This window comes from Penicillium chermesinum, assembly GCF_028974085.1.
Source record: "Penicillium chermesinum strain IBT 19713 chromosome Unknown utg000006l:1.0-2335141.0:1.0-2336784.0, whole genome shotgun sequence".
Classification (NCBI taxonomy): domain Eukaryota; kingdom Fungi; phylum Ascomycota; class Eurotiomycetes; order Eurotiales; family Aspergillaceae; genus Penicillium; species Penicillium chermesinum.
Genome location: NW_026695316.1, coordinates 152496 through 169236, shown reverse-complemented (window position 1 = coordinate 169236; position 16741 = coordinate 152496). Strand labels below are relative to the sequence as shown.

At 51.4% G+C, this 16741-nt stretch overlaps 5 protein-coding genes across 5 annotated transcripts; 3 read left to right on the top strand and 2 right to left on the bottom strand.

Annotated features, from left to right (window-relative positions):
• Positions 1-507: 507 nt before the first annotated feature.
• On the bottom strand, positions 508-1226 carry N7468_007821 (PHO88 family protein; the record flags this gene model as incomplete). The annotated part of the gene is made up of 3 exons (XM_058477117.1): positions 508-893; positions 988-1148; positions 1210-1226. 3 exons carry the CDS (start codon positions 1224-1226, stop codon positions 508-510), a joined length of 564 nt encoding a protein of 187 aa, XP_058327462.1.
• A 727-nt stretch (positions 1227-1953) lies between these two features.
• Positions 1954-2692, top strand: htz1 (histone H2AZ; the record flags this gene model as incomplete). Its single annotated transcript, XM_058477116.1, has 2 exons — positions 1954-2152; positions 2373-2692. The coding sequence occupies 2 exons, from the start codon at positions 1954-1956 to the stop codon at positions 2690-2692; spliced, it is 519 nt and encodes a 172-aa protein (XP_058327461.1).
• Positions 2693-6936: 4244 nt separating this feature from the next.
• On the bottom strand, positions 6937-8943 carry N7468_007819 (uncharacterized protein; the record flags this gene model as incomplete). The annotated part of the gene is made up of 4 exons (XM_058477115.1): positions 6937-7859; positions 7945-8203; positions 8245-8487; positions 8608-8943. The coding sequence occupies 4 exons, from the start codon at positions 8941-8943 to the stop codon at positions 6937-6939; spliced, it is 1761 nt and encodes a 586-aa protein (XP_058327460.1).
• Positions 8944-13319: 4376 nt separating this feature from the next.
• On the top strand, positions 13320-14752 carry N7468_007818 (DUF3431 domain-containing protein; the record flags this gene model as incomplete). The annotated part of the gene is made up of 3 exons (XM_058477114.1): positions 13320-13825; positions 13921-14472; positions 14527-14752. Coding segments are annotated over 3 exons (1284 nt in total), but the record flags the coding sequence as incomplete, so codon positions are not given.
• Positions 14753-15581: 829 nt separating this feature from the next.
• N7468_007817 (putative aldo-keto reductase (AKR)) lies at positions 15582-16568 on the top strand (the record flags this gene model as incomplete). The annotated part of the gene is made up of 2 exons (XM_058477113.1): positions 15582-15830; positions 15882-16568. The coding sequence occupies 2 exons, from the start codon at positions 15582-15584 to the stop codon at positions 16566-16568; spliced, it is 936 nt and encodes a 311-aa protein (XP_058327458.1).
• Between the last annotated feature and the right edge of the window lie 173 nt (positions 16569-16741).

The following is a 16741-nucleotide window of genomic DNA, read 5'->3' as shown; positions in this document are numbered from 1 at the left end:
CTATGACACTTGATAAAAAGCGTCTCCTGATCGTCGACTGATATAAGGCAAACCATGACCATGCAATCCCTACAGTTGCCAATTTAAACTATAGCATGATATGCCGCCAGATTAGAAATCCTGCCTCTTAACCCGGTAAAGGCGAGTCGACGTGCCACAGTCGACAGTCCTCTAGTTGGAGGAGAGGTGGTGGCGAACGCGGTGCGCCCGTACGGAACTATATGGAAGCGCACGGAAGGCGAATCCATCGTGCGCATTTGATACGAGATCGGATAGCTTCCACAGAGAGCATGACAGCGCTTACAAGAACGGTATCTACTGCAGGGTTCCTGCTTTATGAAATGCCAGAAGAGAATCCATTGGAGTGATAATACAGACGGAGAAAAGCAATGCACCGCGACCCATCATCTACTTCTGTGCAGGTCATTCCAATATGGAAAATAAGGGTATCAATGGATCGTTACTAGGCAAATGCCAGGTTTTAATCCTTCAACACTGAGGCCCCATCTACTCTTCCTTAACACCACCACGGTAGTTCTTCTCGGCGGCCTCGATCGAAGCCTTATCGCTCTTAGGCTGACCCGGAGACATGAAGCCACCAGAGGCCTTGAAGGGACGCGCGAGTTCGCCAGTGGCGGGCTGGCCGAACACGTGGATCTTGACCAGGTTGGATTCGAAGGCACCCTTCAGAGGGAGGATGGACTGGATGAGCAGAGGATTGGTGTACTTCATGTACAGATGCATGAAAGCCATCATGCCAACACCCATCATCTGGCTACGGAACAGCTGGCGCAGCTGACCTTTGTCATAGTCCATGTTGGTGGTGGTGACGGGCTTGGCCTCCTCACCTGTACCCAGAGGGGCGGGCTCGACGTACTTGAGGGTCGTCATATCTAAAGAAGATCAACAGTCAGCATTGGCCGCGATAGATAAGAACATGTGACCCCTTTTGAGATCCAACCCGGTGCTCTGCAACATGACACGTACCCTTCTTCTGGCTAATCTTAGCCTGCGTATACAGGTAGATACCTGCAATGATCACGTTGGACAGGATGTACAGACCGCGGACCAGCAGAAGAACCTGAGGGTCCTCAAAGGGAATCTTCTTGGCCAGCTGCATCATCACCAGGATGATGGCCAGGTTGGTACTGTAAAATGAAAATTAGCTTTTCCTCTGACAATCGTGTACAGGGCTCGCCGTTGACTCACATCTGAGGAGAAACCATTTTGACACGTTGAGACCCTTAAGCAAATCGAACAGGCGGGAGTGGTTTGGAGTTGAGTAGAGAGCGCGCACTTTGATGAAATTAGTCCCCGGGCCACCTGGCGTCCAAGCGGATCAAAATTAGACCGATACGCACGTGATCATTCTCCGCCTCTGAATGATGATGGATTTATCGACTGCTGTATCAACTGTTGGCCTCCAAAGGTGTAACGCAAAGAGAGATGCGCGCCCAACTTGCGTCTCCTGGCCAGACTGGCAGCATGATTTATACTAATGACCAGGTCTACTGATTTCCTTCGACAGTTTCACCTTCAGCAGCGAAGTAATCTGGTGGTGGGGAGCCACAGCCTTCCCCGAACGTCCAGCACCTGCTCTTATCCATGGCTTGTCTATAGATGAGATGTTGATGCGCCAGGGGCTATCGCTCAACCTCATGAGCATAGGCCCACGATATGGCATACTAATACAAGCGTTTGAAACTATGCAGCCAGAGACAGCAACGCCAGTATCGGGGACGTGGGCAGGGCATCCGAAAACGGACTAGCGTGGATTCTCACCTCAAGCGGTCGGTAGCGTTTACGCCTGTTCCTAATTCTTACTTTCTCCAACCACCCGTTACCAAAACTTCCCCCCTTGCAAATCGCGTCTCCATCCCACACTCTGCTCAACAGTACTCGGCGCCATTTTAAACGCGTGATTTGCACCTTTGCGACTTCCAACCAACCATCATGCCTGGCGGAAAGGGCAAGTCCATCGGAGGAAAGGGTGGCGCGAAGGACTCATCCTCCGGAAAGCAGAAGTCCCACAGCGCGAAGGCCGGTCTGCAGGTTAGTTTCATGCTGGACCTTCGAGGTGGTGCAGTCAGTCGCGATTCGGGTGTCATGCGTCAGGAGTGTGATGTTTTGATGATTGGAGATGGGGCGACGCGTCGGCCCCTCCTCCCCCTCCCCCCTCACTGTTGGAGAGCTTTCATAATCATCCGAGAGGCTCATCGCACTGATGGCGATTCCGGTCGCATGCTAGCCCGGTCGCGACGACTGTATCGGCGCGTCTTTCTGAGTCAGTTCAAAATACTCACATGCTTCGTTTCCCTTAGTTCCCCTGCGGTCGTGTCAAGCGTTTCTTGAAGAACAACACTCAAAACAAGATGCGCGTGGGTGCCAAGGGTATGCTCTCTCCCCTTCCCTTACCTCTGCACAGCTACTGATCTTTCTCCCAGCTGCTGTCTACGTGACTGCCGTCCTCGAGTACCTGACCGCCGAAGTTCTGGAGTTGGCGGGTAATGCTGCCAAGGATCTCAAGGTCAAGCGTATCACTCCTCGCCACCTCCAGCTCGCCATTCGTGGTGATGAAGAACTGGACACCTTGATTCGCGCAACCATTGCCTTCGGTGGTGTTCTGCCCCGCATCAACCGCGCTCTTCTCCTGAAGGTGGAGCAGAAGAAGAAGAACAAGCCTGATCTGTAAACCCTTGAAAATTGAAAAATGGAAAAGAGGAAGAAAAAGAAAATCGAAATGGATGTTCCTGAAGACCACGCGAGTCGGCCTGTGATGGGTCCCTGAAGCCTGAGCCGGCAGCTCCCGCCGTGACGCGCCCGCTCCCAGGTCGAACTCTCATGTCATTGCTTGCTTACTTCTTTCCGGCGTGTGTTTTGCTTATGTGTTGTGCCTTTATTCCCCGGCTTTTTTTCTTATCTTTTTGTTCTTATCTTACTGTCTGATTCCATCACTTCGAGTTCTCTGGGCGCTGTAATGGGAAAATGGGGGGGGGTTCTATCCTGGTAGTGCGGGAAAATATTATACTTGATTCCATCTCGGATCCTCTTCTGAAAAGCACGTAGTCCGGCCCTCCCGCGCCCAATATTGTGGCCAAATCCTGCGCGACATTCCCGGCGCATTCCTCCCGCTGCAATGCGCGTCGCGTCCAACTCACATGTTGGCGCCCTCGTGTGTGACCTCAGGATAAGGTTATTTCTCCAAGAGAAGTTGCGTCTTTACCCATTATCTATGGGTCTGGGACATGACAGAGCCTGCGGAGGAAATAATTTGATGTCAGTAAATTCGAACCAAAGCAGTGGACGGGTATAATAGAGGTTCAGTCCCTGCATTCCTAATAACCACAGAAGTAACTTAAAAAAAAATAAACAGGAGTTCGCCGCCAACCAGGAGATTTCGATTATGTTACGATACATAATTTGCAATTGCGCGCTTAAGATAGCCTACTCCAAAGGACGCTGTGGTCTTCGAAACCATAGTGATCCTACTGAGTTGTCTCCGGTCAGGATTACGCAAAAGAGTTTGACATATCCGATCAGGCTTAGCGCCTTTTGCGCGCGTGTTCCTATACCTTCCACGGGGAAACCTTCGAGCTGGCACGATGACCGCACAGAAGCGAGCATGCTATGCCCGATGTCATGGTCGAGGCCGCGCTATTCACAGACAAGCTAACATGGACTGCATTTCGGCGGATGATATATTCCGAACGCGGATGGAAGCGTGAACGTAGTTGTTGTCTTTAACATTGAATTTAACCGTCCAAGACAGCAACTATGCCTCTATTACCGTTTAGCGACCGAACTGCACAACCTTGAATGGCGCGGGGGGCGCCTCAAGCAACCGCTAGAGTCGAGGCACTAATACCTTTCATGAAGGTAGCGATCTTTCTGAGACTCACTGGCTCTTGGAGCCGTTTCGGACAGATTCTGGACTTCCAGCTGAAGTATGTCACTTAGATTACCATTAAGGAACTTCGCAATAGAAGAGCTCTCACAGGGGGCCTCTTTTCTCGGTCAGTAAGTGCATATTACATTGCGGCAGCTTGGTAACTTTCTATGACGCGCCGAAACCGAACGACTAAAGCAATCGCCACTGCCGCGCTCCTTCAAATCAATTACGCTCGGGGACGGGAAACTCTACCTCCTTCTTTTTATCTCCATAAGCTGACAGTGATTGACGCCAAATTCAATGCTTGGGTACACCTGGTTCCACAGTCCGCAGACACTGCTCAGTCTATTATCACACCGGATCCCTGTTTCCTTGCTTTTGGTCAGGAGACGAGATGACTCGGGACCTCGATACCACTCTGTATATAGATTCATCCCTCGACAGCTTCTTCCAGTGCTCAGCACATGGGCAAAGCCTATTCAATGGATCAACGGCGGTTCACTGATACTGGAAGACAGCAAATCGAAGTTGCTTATAATTTCGAGTCGTCCTAGTACGTAGAAACGTGTACCCCATGGATTATTATGGGCCCCATGTTTGGTGTTGAAACATGGAAACTCAGTCACGTCCCCTATTGAAATGTCAAGTTCCCATCTTTACCAAGAATACCACAAACTTTGTTGTCAGTCCTTTCTCAAAGTGATAAGCCTCGCCCGCAACACGTCGTCCAGATATATATGTATACAGGTCTTGATGCAGAAATATGTTTAACGAAGGGCCACCGAGAATGCCATTCATATTTAGCTAGCTAATCCTTAGTCTTGGCCCTAAATGTTGTCATCAGCCCGGAATGCAAGTATCTTTCGACCACACAAATGTTTGTGTCTAGTTGCATTTCCCTTCCACTCTACACTTACACACTAACGTATACATAAGCTCCCACCGTCGCCGATCGCGCTGCAGCCTATCATGGGAACCACCAGAAACAAGCAGAAACCCCTCAATCTAAGTCACGAGCAAAAGGTCAGACTTTCGAGAGCATATCAATGGAACCACCATGGACTGTTCACTCAAGCTCACGTCCCCTCTCTTGACACCCTTGCAACGGGCCAACGTAGAAAATCCAATTGGCCAAACGACCCTCATCCAACGCGATACCTATATATCAGAGAGTGCCCGTTCTTAGGATTGGTCCAACGCCCTGGACAAGATGTGGTTGCAATCGTTCATCGTCGATGCATGTTAACGTAGCTGGAACCAGTCTTCGCTCTTCGATTGAGAGATAGTGTATAAGCCCTCTTCGGATTCCATCATATTCGCATATCTCCAAACAAATCAACTGCTGGATTTGTTCACCATGCGGGAGAATCCCACTCAAGGGGCTGCGTACAAGTCCGTTGGAGATCAACGAGGCATGTGATATGCTATTCGGCGTCAACGACAATATTACTTCGCAGAGCAGGTGAAATCGAGAGGGACCCCTGTCGGTTCTAGCTCATTCTCCAGTCGCTGAATCTCCATCGATAGGGGGCTGTTCGGGAGGCTTAGCAGTCCGCAGTTGTCAATGATAAGTCAATCCTAGGTAAAGGTACTCGATATAAACTTGGGTAAATTCGAGAGGCTGCTGAAGAGGTCCGATCTGAAAGTCGAGTCATGCCGTCCCTTCTCCCGTGTGTTGGAGAGAATAGCTCCCTGTGTTCTGTCGGCATATTCAAATGACGACAAGGAGAATCTATTTGCCTCGCCTTAACAGTTTGAAGGGAAAAGGGCGATAAGACGGCGCGTTACGTGTAGCAACCGTTTACTATACCAGCGGTGAGCTTCTACAACTTGGATGTGCCAGCTCAAGTGATTTCTACGGCACTAGGGTCCTTCCTACTAATACCATGAGACCTCTGTCGGCAGATCAAAAGTCAAAAAGTACAAGGTACATTGACTTTCATATTCTCGGGACGTCGAGGAGAAGACCCCCGGTACAAGATAGCAAACAGCAAGCATATCCCTCAAGAGGTGCAGGAACCGCCTGATTGGAAATATATTTAGATATTGAGCTGTCTTGTCTGCTAGCGTCAGATCGGAGCACACCAGGAGAGACCGATTGGCCTACGGCACGGTAGGCACGGGATAAGATGAAAAAGGAGCCCTTAAATTGTGATCATTACGCCACACGTGTTGCCAGACAGACCACCCTCTAGTTCAGACGTTGAAGCATGGAAGCGAGCAAAAGATGACAAAGGGTAGAGATATCCGCCGTCCCGGGGCCAACAGAGATATTGGTGCAGAAAAATTAGGGGCGAGAGGGGGCACAGAAATCAAGAGAAGGAAAAAAAGGGGAAAAAAGGGGCCAAGACATTACATGCAACATGCCCCATGTACAACGAGTAAAACAGGCAAGAATATGCAAATGCTGATATGGTCGTATCTCCTGCCGGGGCGGCAGGGTCTTTTGGTCATTCTTCGTATGCGTTCCCACGTCCACCAAGCGGCAGGGGTCGTGGTCCGCTCCAGCGTTTGCAGTCAGGTCCACAAAACAAGGCATTGAAATTTGCAAGCGCCCGCAGGGTGAAACAAAACCAGGAAAGAAGGTTAGAAAAAAAGAAAGAGAAGAACAAACAAGCTGCAATGGTTGACTCGGGTTAAGTTGAAAGTGCAACTCACGAGAAAGTTGATGCAGGGGAGAAAAAAATGAAAGAAAGCGAAAAGTAAAAAAAAAAACGAAGAAACAGGTGACAAATAGCGTTCCAACGGTCGTGGATTTGCTGGGCTGCCCCAAAATAAACGTCTAAACTTGGCTAGATCAGCGAAACAGTAAATATTTTCTGGTCTTTTTTGGTCATCTCGTCATCCCTCATCGAATCGTAAGCCGGTAATGTCGCAGAACAAGGCCTCGTGATACAAGTCGTATTCGTTTCGCGGCGAAGCAGTCGGATGCTGGCAGGAAAAATAAATTGAAGTAACATGGGGGTATGAGGAGGAGAAGGCGTGGGAGAGGGAGGTCGGTTCGCCATCGTTTTTCATCGGTTTTTTGGGATTTTCTTGGGGTTCGTTTACTCCACGATGATCTCAACGCCCGAGCTGGCGCGAAGCTCGTCACTACCGCGGGCCTGGTGGCCGTTTTGACGGCGGAAACCGGTGCCCTTCTCGGGAGTCGGGCCACGCGGCTGGCGAATCGGCATGCGCTCCTGTTGCGCGGTGTCAAACCCGATTCCCATTCCACGATTGCTGCCAATGGTACCTGCGGTCGAGGGCTGGCTGTCCTGCTCCCAAGAAAACATACCACGCAATCGCCGGGGGCTCGAGTTGGGGCCACCGATACCGGTGCCCAACGAGAGGCCTCCCAGGCTGTTGACCAATAAATCGTCACGCTGGATACCCAGCGAAGAGCCGGACGGGGCGGAAGTCAAAGTCGGGGTGTTGGAGCTGCCGGTCGGGGCACCCTCATACTGGAGACGAGCTCCGTTGGATTGGAGGGCGGCGGGGAAACTGGCAGAAGAGGGGACCGGGGAAGGCGTGTACGAGCGCAAATCAGCGAATGATTTGGCGGCTCGCAGGTTTTGGGTGTTGGCGAAGTTGCCCGGCGAATCCATCACACCAAGGAAGCCGGAGTTCTGGCCCCGCAGAGTGTTGAAAGCGCCTGGGCCACCTTCGTTGCGGGCCTCGCTAAAATCAATAGTGGCCGCGCGGTTGAGGCCGCGGCGAGAGCTATCGGAAGGACCAGCCGGGGGAATAGAGGACAAGGGCGGGCTCACATTAGTGCCGGGAGCAACCTTGTATACTTGGACCTGGCGTTGATCACCGTTGCCACGGGAGGCGTGGCCCAACCCCATGTTGTGAGCCAGAGTGTGAACCGTGCGTCGCTGGGAAGGGGTCAGGTTGGGAGGGAAAATGACCGAGTCACGCGTGGTATCCTCCTTGAAGAGAAGAAGCTGGGAGTAGTAAGATAAGGTCTGGGTATCGTTCAAATCCACATCTATAAATTAAGAACAGCAAGCAACGATTAGCCCCTTGGATTATTTTCGCGTATCGCGAGAGGGAAGGGCACAATCGAAACTCACCAATTTTCTGGCCTCGCTGGGACACTGGGGAGGGCGAAGTAGCTGGGATGGCAGAGTGCAGAGAAGACATCGAACTTTGGGTCTGGAGCTGGGGGTTGCCCATGGGGCGGTGCTGCTCCTCCAGCTGGCCGCGTCGCTCTCGCTTCTCTCGTTCAATCCGCTCACGCTCCTGCAGGGGCAGCATCTTCTTGTACTCGACCCGCAACTTTCGGCCCTGCAATTCAAAGTGGTTCAGCATCTCGATCACGGTCGCGGTCTCCTCGGCAGAGGTGAAGTTGGCAAAGGCCAACCCCAGAATACGCCGTTGTCGAAATGGTAGTTGAAGGCATAGGGCAGAGGCAGGTTTAACTCGGTCATCAACTGCACCAGCTGCTCCTTCTTCACCGCAAAAGGGATATTCTTGATCACGATGGCGGTGGGAATCAGCTCGTCATCGCCGTCGGATGAAGCGGAGGCTTCCGGGCGCATGGCTGCACTCTGGATGGGGCCCGGGCCCAAGTTGGAAAAGGCATTAGGCATGCCGGGTTGCTGATCGAGCCAGGTCTGCATGAAGGTTATGTTAGCAGTGTTGAGGGTGTCGGGAGGAGGGAGAGAGGGGAGGGGCGGCGGGAAATGTGGACGGGAAGGCCCTGCCCACAAGTTCAGACAAAACAGTCAACATACCGTAGGAAGGCCCGTACGACCCCGGGCAGCGGGCTTCAAGCTAGCAGAGGCGGAGCGAATACCACCGAGGGATTGAGCGTTGGCAAACCCATTGGGGTTCCAGGTCTGCGAGCCGGAGATGTCGTAAGCGTACGAGTTATTCTGCAAAGAGGGGTTTAACCGCTCGAGACGGGCGGACTCGTAGCGAGCCATCTGGTCCTCGTAGGGGTTCACAGGCATCGGACCGTACGCATCAAACTGACGAGAAGGTTGACGGTGGAGAGGTTGTTGGTGACGCTGGGAACCAGGGGAACGCGCCGAGGGATCGTGATACATGTCCGGTTGTTGATAACTCATTTGAGGAATCCTGGGCGAAAAGCCGAGGAATGTAGGCTGTAAATCCACACCACAGGCACACACGTAGGTCGAAAAGGCCGGTCGCACGAAGCTATTCGGACATGGAGGGAGAAGAGAAGGGGAGGAAAACCGGTGGACCGGTTTTTATGAAACAGCAAAATCGCTCACGGGGGGGGAAATGCAAAGGTCGTGCACGTTGAAAAGGGGGAGAGGGTAATCAGTGGGGAGGGGCAGTGACAGGAGTATCGGGTAAGGTCTTTTTTTTATTTACTTTTTTTTTCTTTTCAGAGGGGAGGGGGGAAAATAAAAAAAAAAAAATTTAAAAACAAGGGCCCCGATCGGATTGAAGACTGGTGGAAGAAAGGAATTCACTAAGAAGGCGGGGGAGGAAAAGAGAAAATGGGAAACGCGGATGTGGGATGATCCACTCCCGCCAAGAGAAAAAAACGTAGATTTCGGAGTAAGGGAGCAACTGGCGGTCGTCAGTCTACGTTCTATGCGAACTGGACATCAGGACCCTCTCGTGGCCTTTCTGGAGGTCTGGTTCCTTGCCTGTGCCGATGCTGGTTCGGGTTGATACGAGGCAATGAGGGAAAAAGAAAGTATGCGAAGAGTTTCTTGCCTGTGCGTCTTTCAAGTAGAACAGAGTTTAGCTAAAGCGGTCCAGGAATGGGAGCCTCGATTCTACTTCGACTCCTCTTCGAGCTGCATACAGGCGCAGGGATCCAGACCGCCGTCTTTAGAAACCAGGGTTTGACTTCAGATGGATTCCGTACTGCGTAATGAAAGAGAAATTAAGCACAGGAATAGAAACCCAAAAAAAGACTGATGACATCCAATGGGATTCTCGATCTTCTTTGCCCCTGGAAAGCCCCGATGATCTCCCCGATTTGTCCCTGCTAATCCCAACTACTAGCCTGGAGCTATCTCGGGCCCGAAGTACGATGGATAAGGGCTTGGACTCGTGGGAGGAGTCTTACGAGGGGTGTTTGGCCTGAGAATCGCTGCCAACAGACCATCCACACATTCAAGTCCGAGGAATCAATCCTCGTAGAGAAGAAGGAACCGCACGGAAGGGATCGTCAGCTTTTCTTTGGTGTAATGACCAACTCTCGTGCAATTCTCCAGGGACGGTCCGACCATCTGAGGAGAGCTTTAGTCTAGATTAATCTAGATTTTTGGAGAAGCCCCTTGAGGGCCTGACATGATCGTTCCCAAAAACTATCCGTACTTGTCCCCGGTTTACCAGTGTTTCTTGGCCTCGTGTGTCCAATAATGATGTCCTATGATTCAAGCTCGAGGTATGAGGCGCAGTCGATAAACCATTACGACGTATTTGGTCACACGGCACACCTGATCTCCAACTCGTAGCTTCGCATAACTCGATGCTCCTACTCCTTCCCGGTACCCTTACTCCGTACTCCGTACCGTTAGCCCGCATCCCCAATTAATTGTGAAGGTCTCCGCTGCGGCAGATTTCCGAGCCATGCAACAGCCGGAGACGTCCCTTATTTCTCCCGGTCAATGGTCTTGTATCTTCCATGGGTCGTCTCTAATAAAGCCTTTGCTGCATAACGCTTGGGCTACACGGTAGATCCCGCACAAGCAGTTTCAAGTTTACGTTTGACACCTGATCCGTCCAGTTCTTCGGGGCGCCCGTTGCCTCGTGCGCCCGCTATGCTATGCCTGTCATCTTTGCCTGCAGAGGGGTGCCCTTTTCTTGGGCCATAGCTTCCCCCCTCCCCCTTCCATCCTCCCTGTAAAATGACGACTGTGATATCATCTCTCTGCTGCCATGTTTCTCTCTACCGGTAGCCTAAAGTCAAGCTAAAGGCCCTGGGGGAAATGAGCACTCCCTTTTTTCTTTTCAGAGCTCCCCGAGCTCCCCCCCTTTTCCTTTCGTCTGTGTTCGAACTCCGTTTGGGATTAGCGTGCAGAGCGGATCTTTCTCCTCGCACGATCTAGAAACACGAATGGTTCGCCACTGAGTCCATTCGCCATTGCCTATTTTCGGCCCCATGGCCCAACAGCTTCCCATCGTCTACCCAATCGTTGAACTTAACGGGATGGCCTAGGGATCCTCACCCCGGGCGCCTGGGAACTACGTGATAGACGGCGCATGACGCTATGCAATGCCAGGCCCACTCGGAAATGAAATTCACGCCGAGACTCCACGATCCGCGCTTCCCCCGGTCCTAGCGGCTTCTGCCAATGTCACTGGGTCTGGCTAGGCACCAACTAGAATCCGCTAGAGGCAGGTTAGAAGGTCTGTAATGTGGGCACGTCGGATACCCATGTCCTGTAGTTGGTGGAGCGGCGTTCAGCTATCGCAAATTCAAAATAATGGGGAATACTAATCGCGCGTTCGGGTCGACTGGTGGAACTTACCAAGGAGAAGGTAACCTGCGGATCTTGAGCTTCGAGTTCCGGAGCTTGCCCCCTGATCCAGAAAGGGCCCCAAGAATCCCTGGAGCGCCGTCATACACGTGAGGTCATCGTCGCTCTACTCCGTATCTTTCGCCCATCTCCTAATGGGGCCCCCCCTATTTCTCATTGCCGAGCTACTGCCTCCCTTCACGGCTCTTTCTCCGTACAGAGGGTTTAGAACCGAGCTCCGAACTCTGCCTAGCCAATTTCTCTAGGAACACCAGTCCCAATTTTTGGAAACACTCGAACAGGTAAGGGTTTGAATCAACTGGCGTGCCTCAGCCATACTCCGGCCATGCTATTGGTGAAATACGTGATCATTTGGCGGTACCGATGAAGAATGGATGTCTTCCTATCCAGATCTTGAAGAAAGCTACGAATCCACCACGGACCGGTCAGGCCCGAGCCATACGTATGATCATCCCGTTCCGGTGTTAGGAGTTCAGGACACTTAGCCAGGGGCATCCTCTCTTGTATCCTATCCCAGACTGTAACTTAGAGCTATGTTTCATTTGACTCGGGGTCCAATTCCTATCTATACCGGCCCTGTGTACTCACAATAACTCTATTATCACCAGAGAGTCCCAGCATTCTCAAATGCCGCAAGCCGTCACCAGCATCATGGTTTCACGGAGCTTGCATCATCCGGCTCGGGACGCCGCTCTTGACCAGTTGGAGGGCAACCACAGGCCATCTCGTAGCAAGAGTCAGAGCCCGGCAACTAAAAAGATGCAGGATATGTGGCCCTAACACCCTGACTCGTCCATGCATGGCTCTGCCGCCATCTGATTTTGCAGGGGAATATAGTTCCGTTGTCTCAAAGGCTCGGATACTCGAGCGTTTTCCGTACTTACTAAGGCCTATTAACTAAGGTCCTACCACTGCTCTCGTATCTGAGGCACTCCCTCATGCCAGTGCATTTGAAGGTTTGCATGTCTACCCACGACGGACTACTGGTATTTTGCTTCTTGGGCAGTGTCCAGATGCCCATGTCGTGATATATTTTCCCACGAGTGTACATTGATCTAAGTTTCCAGAATTCTCCGAGCCTCTCGCATGGAGTTACTAGTATTCCAAGCCTTTGCCACTTGAAGAAGCCCGTCGGGGCTGTAATCCGACTGCGATCTACCATCCACATATATTTCCCCTGCATTCTTTTCGAATTTCGCCGTCCTCTACCCTTAGATAACGAACGACGACGATAAAAATCTATGACGAACTCTGTCAGGGCAGATCGAAGCTTAAATCCACCGGACCTTGGGTTCACCACTTGGGCCGGTCTTTTAATCTATTTCACACGGCATCAGTATACTCCGTACTAGTAGAGGGAACGAAAAAAACCGGGTTACTTCGATGCCGATCAGGGGTCAAAAGGAAGACTCTCTGCAACCTTTCCGTCGGGCGTTCTGCTAAATCCTATACATCTAGCCCCATGGGGTTGCAAAGCAATCAGCGATCTTGACGACATTGTCGCTGATCAGCAAATGCCAGAGTGGCCTCCAGGCGGTTTGGAGGGTTGACCAACCAATGAAGCCTGCAACGGCAGCGTAAAGGCCTGAAACGAGCTACAGCCCGCCATGTAAGATGGGCTGACGAGATTGCGCCCCACCAGCTTATCGCTTTCCGCAATGGGTTGTCTCGGGGTCATCCGGTCTCAAGAGCCTTTTCCCTCATGGTTTTCTATAAAACTTTTCGTATGTTCTCGCTCTTTCAAACTTGGCGCTGAAGTTCTGCCTCGGAGGAAAAGCCAAGCCTCGAATCTCACCTTATCTGGTTCGTGGGTCTCAATGACGAGCGGCTGAGGCGTTCCGGTGTACGGAGTGTAAACGTAGTACTGTGGGGCCAAAGAGAACTCCAAGATCCGGCGGCTCTGGCTTTAAAGTTCTCGACGTCCCTCGTGGGTCGGAAGTTTTGGACTTTCGCCTCTTTCAGACGACGCCGGCGCGAGAATGCGAATCCCATTTCGCGTGGCCGTCGCCATTGCGCTCGTTGGCGCCATTTTCGTCTTGAAGCAGCACCTGAACTCGATCGGCGAGCAATGGCAGTCCGCCAAAGCGCAAGTCGCTAATTATGTCGTGAATGAAGACGGCGCACACATCGAGCTGGTCTCGGGTCGTGTTTCGTCTGCGCGGTATGATCCCACGCCAGCGCCATCGAAAACTTGGCTGGAACCGACAAAGCCGGCGTTGCCGAAACCCGACTTTGTTCCACAGCAGATCCCCGTCGACGTTCCGGAGCCCCAGCCGTTCGATTGGTACTTGGATGATTATCTAGAGGAGCTCCAGTTGGAACTGGAGATGGCGCAGCAGGAAGAGGAAGAGGAGAAGAAGAAGAAGAAGGAGAAGCAAAGGACAAAGCCGCCAAGGCCCACGGTGTCACCCATGACTGATCGTGTCGTGGTTCTTGGAAAGATGTCTTGGGAAGACACTGACTGGCTGGATGAAGAGCTACCAGAGTAAGCCACCCCTCGGTTCCCTCTGCGACATCCCACCTTCCATTCGCCAGTCGTGCGGTGAAGGTCTTGAGACCAAGCTGACTTGGGTTTGACAGATGGCAGCATGCCGTGTACACGGTCAATGATCCCAACGCAGATCTGACCGTTCAAGAAAATAAAGGCAAGGAGAGCAACGTTTATCTACAGTATATCGTCGACAACTACGACAAGCTTCCGCAGTACATGGTCTTCCTGCACGCCCATCAATTTAGCTACCACGTGGAGTTCGAAGAGCAAGATAATGCTTTGTCGGTTAAGCGACTACAACTGGACTATGTCAAGAAAGTGGGGTATGCCAACCTACGTTGCGACTGGGGTCCTGGGTGTCCAAATGAAGTTCAACCGTTCCGTCAACTGGAAGGGCGCACCACAGAAATCGCATTTGCAGGTGCTTGGATTGGAATCTTCAATAACACCGATATTCCTTACGAAGTTGGTACACCGTGCTGTGCCCAGTTCGTCGTCACAAGAGAGCAAGTGCATGCACGGCCACTGAGTGACTACCAACAGTACCATCGCTGGCTTCTGGAAACCCAGCTTGACGATGAAACGAGCGGTCGTGTTTTCGAGTATTTGTGGCATATCATCTTTGGACAGGACGCTATTTCGTAAGTCATATGCCTTCGGGTCGCATCTTTTGACACCTACTGACGAAGATGAAGTTGTCCGGAGAAAGAGCTATGTTACTGGAATCTGTACGGAATTGATATCAGTGAACCAGTGGATGACTTGGATTTCGACGGGTCCTCCGGCAATCCACCCCCTATCAGTTCTGACGTAGAAAATGGCCCTCAGCGATCTGGCACAGATGATAACGATCCAACTAGCGATACGACCTTTGACGACGTTTCGAAACCGGAGGATCCGCCCGCGACAAATAATCCTGCAGTAATATAATCTGGGTTTCCTTGTACATTTATTTGATATACGTGTCGTATTGGATAAAGCCCTGTTATGAATAGATACCCTGATGTTTTTCTTTCTATACAACATGTCTGTCAGCATACTTCTAGAAGTCTACCTAGGATGATCCAAAGCAAACAATCCATTGCCAATGGCCTAAGTACAATACAACTACGACCCGTGAACGTCCTCGGAGTCGCTACTAGGAGGCCGATTTCCTGAAAGAGCGTGGTGTCTTACAATTGCCGGTGGCGATGACGTGACCCCTCCAGGCTCAAATGAGTATGCTATGCTCTTTAGGCGGCTCTGCTAGTGGCGGAGTCTATTTGGTTCGCCTATGAAGTTGAAGTAGCTGGCATCTGCTAAGCTCAACATTCGAAAATCAAACTTGACATGACCAGTAGTAATAGTAGTATGACCGCTAGTTGCGACCGACTACAACAATAACCACTGGCAGGGGCTTTCGTATATTCAGGGTGAACATTCGAGAATGTCCTTGAAAATGTTGGAAGAGATCTTCAAGGCTTTGCAACCCCACGTACCAGGAAAATATAAGACAAAACCTTGAATCGAAACATCTGAACAACCTGACAATTTCGAGTAGAATGTCTAAAATCCAAGGGGACTGATCCCCTTAGTCAGGTCGGGGGTTTCGGCGGGAGCGCCACTTCCAGTGGGCCTCTCTGCGTTTGTACTCCAACCGTTGTACTCAAGTTCGAATTGCAAGAACAGCTTCCAGGCCCACGAGGACAATCCACCGAGATACGATCCGAGAAAATAGTGAGAGGCCAGCATTACTACTATGACTCGAGCTATGAGCAAGATCTGGGAGTCTCAAACCCTGCGGTTCACCCTCGATTCAGCACCCACTTCCATCCCGGTCTACCTTTATGGCACAGCTTGGAAGAAAGAGCGGACTGCACATCTTGTCTATTCAGCAATCAGGGCTGGATTCCGTGGCATCGACACTGCTGCCCAGCCACGCCATTATCAAGAGCCCTCCGTCGGCGACGGCATCCGTAAGGCTATTGCTGACAACCTTGTGCGGCGAGAAGACTTATATGTGAGTGCAATTCCGACAGGTCTCGATATGGCCAGTCGCTGACTGCCGCAGGTGCAAACTAAGTTTAGCCCACTGTCTGCGCAGGATCCAGATAACATGCCGTACGATCCAAACGCATCAGTGGCGGGGCAAGTTCATGCGTCAATCAGATCTTCCTTGACTAATCTGCGCTGTTCGGTAGACCCCTCGAGCGTAGACATATCCTACATTGATACAGTGGTCCTGCATTCGCCACTACGTACTCTTGAGCTAACTATCGACGCTTGGAACACACTGGAGACCTATGTGCCCACTCGAATTCGTCATTTGGGCATCTCTAATTGCTCGTTACCCATGTTGAGCGCGCTATGTTCTTCGCCTCGAGTCAAAGTGAAGCCGGCAGTTGTTCAAAACCGGTTTTACGGCGAAACTGCTTTCGACGTTCCACTCCGCGCCTTTTGTCGTGACCATCAAATCATATACCAAAGCTTCTGGACACTAACGGCTAATCCAACTCTGGCGCGATCAGCCCCTGTCCAGCACCTGGCGGGTCGTGTTGAGATCACCCCTGCGGCTGCTCTCTATATGCTGGTTATGAGCCTAGGTAACACAGTGGTGTTGAATGGTACTAAGGACTCATCGCGTATGATTGAAGATCTTGAGGCCCCCGGAAAAATCAAAAGCTTTGTGGAATCAGAGCCGTCTGAATGGGAAAGTTTACGCCGCGAGTTCCAAATCTTAGTGGGTGATGCGGCTTAAAGCCGATGGGCCAACATGAAATCTTGTCGCTAGAGAGACCTTTTAATTTTCCAAGTAATCAGGATGTACCATCCCAGAAGGTACCCCATCCGCAAAATGCCTATCAACAAGTACATGGTATAAGGATCAATTACGGTGCTGACCGCCTTCTGACATCCCGCCAATCACAGCGC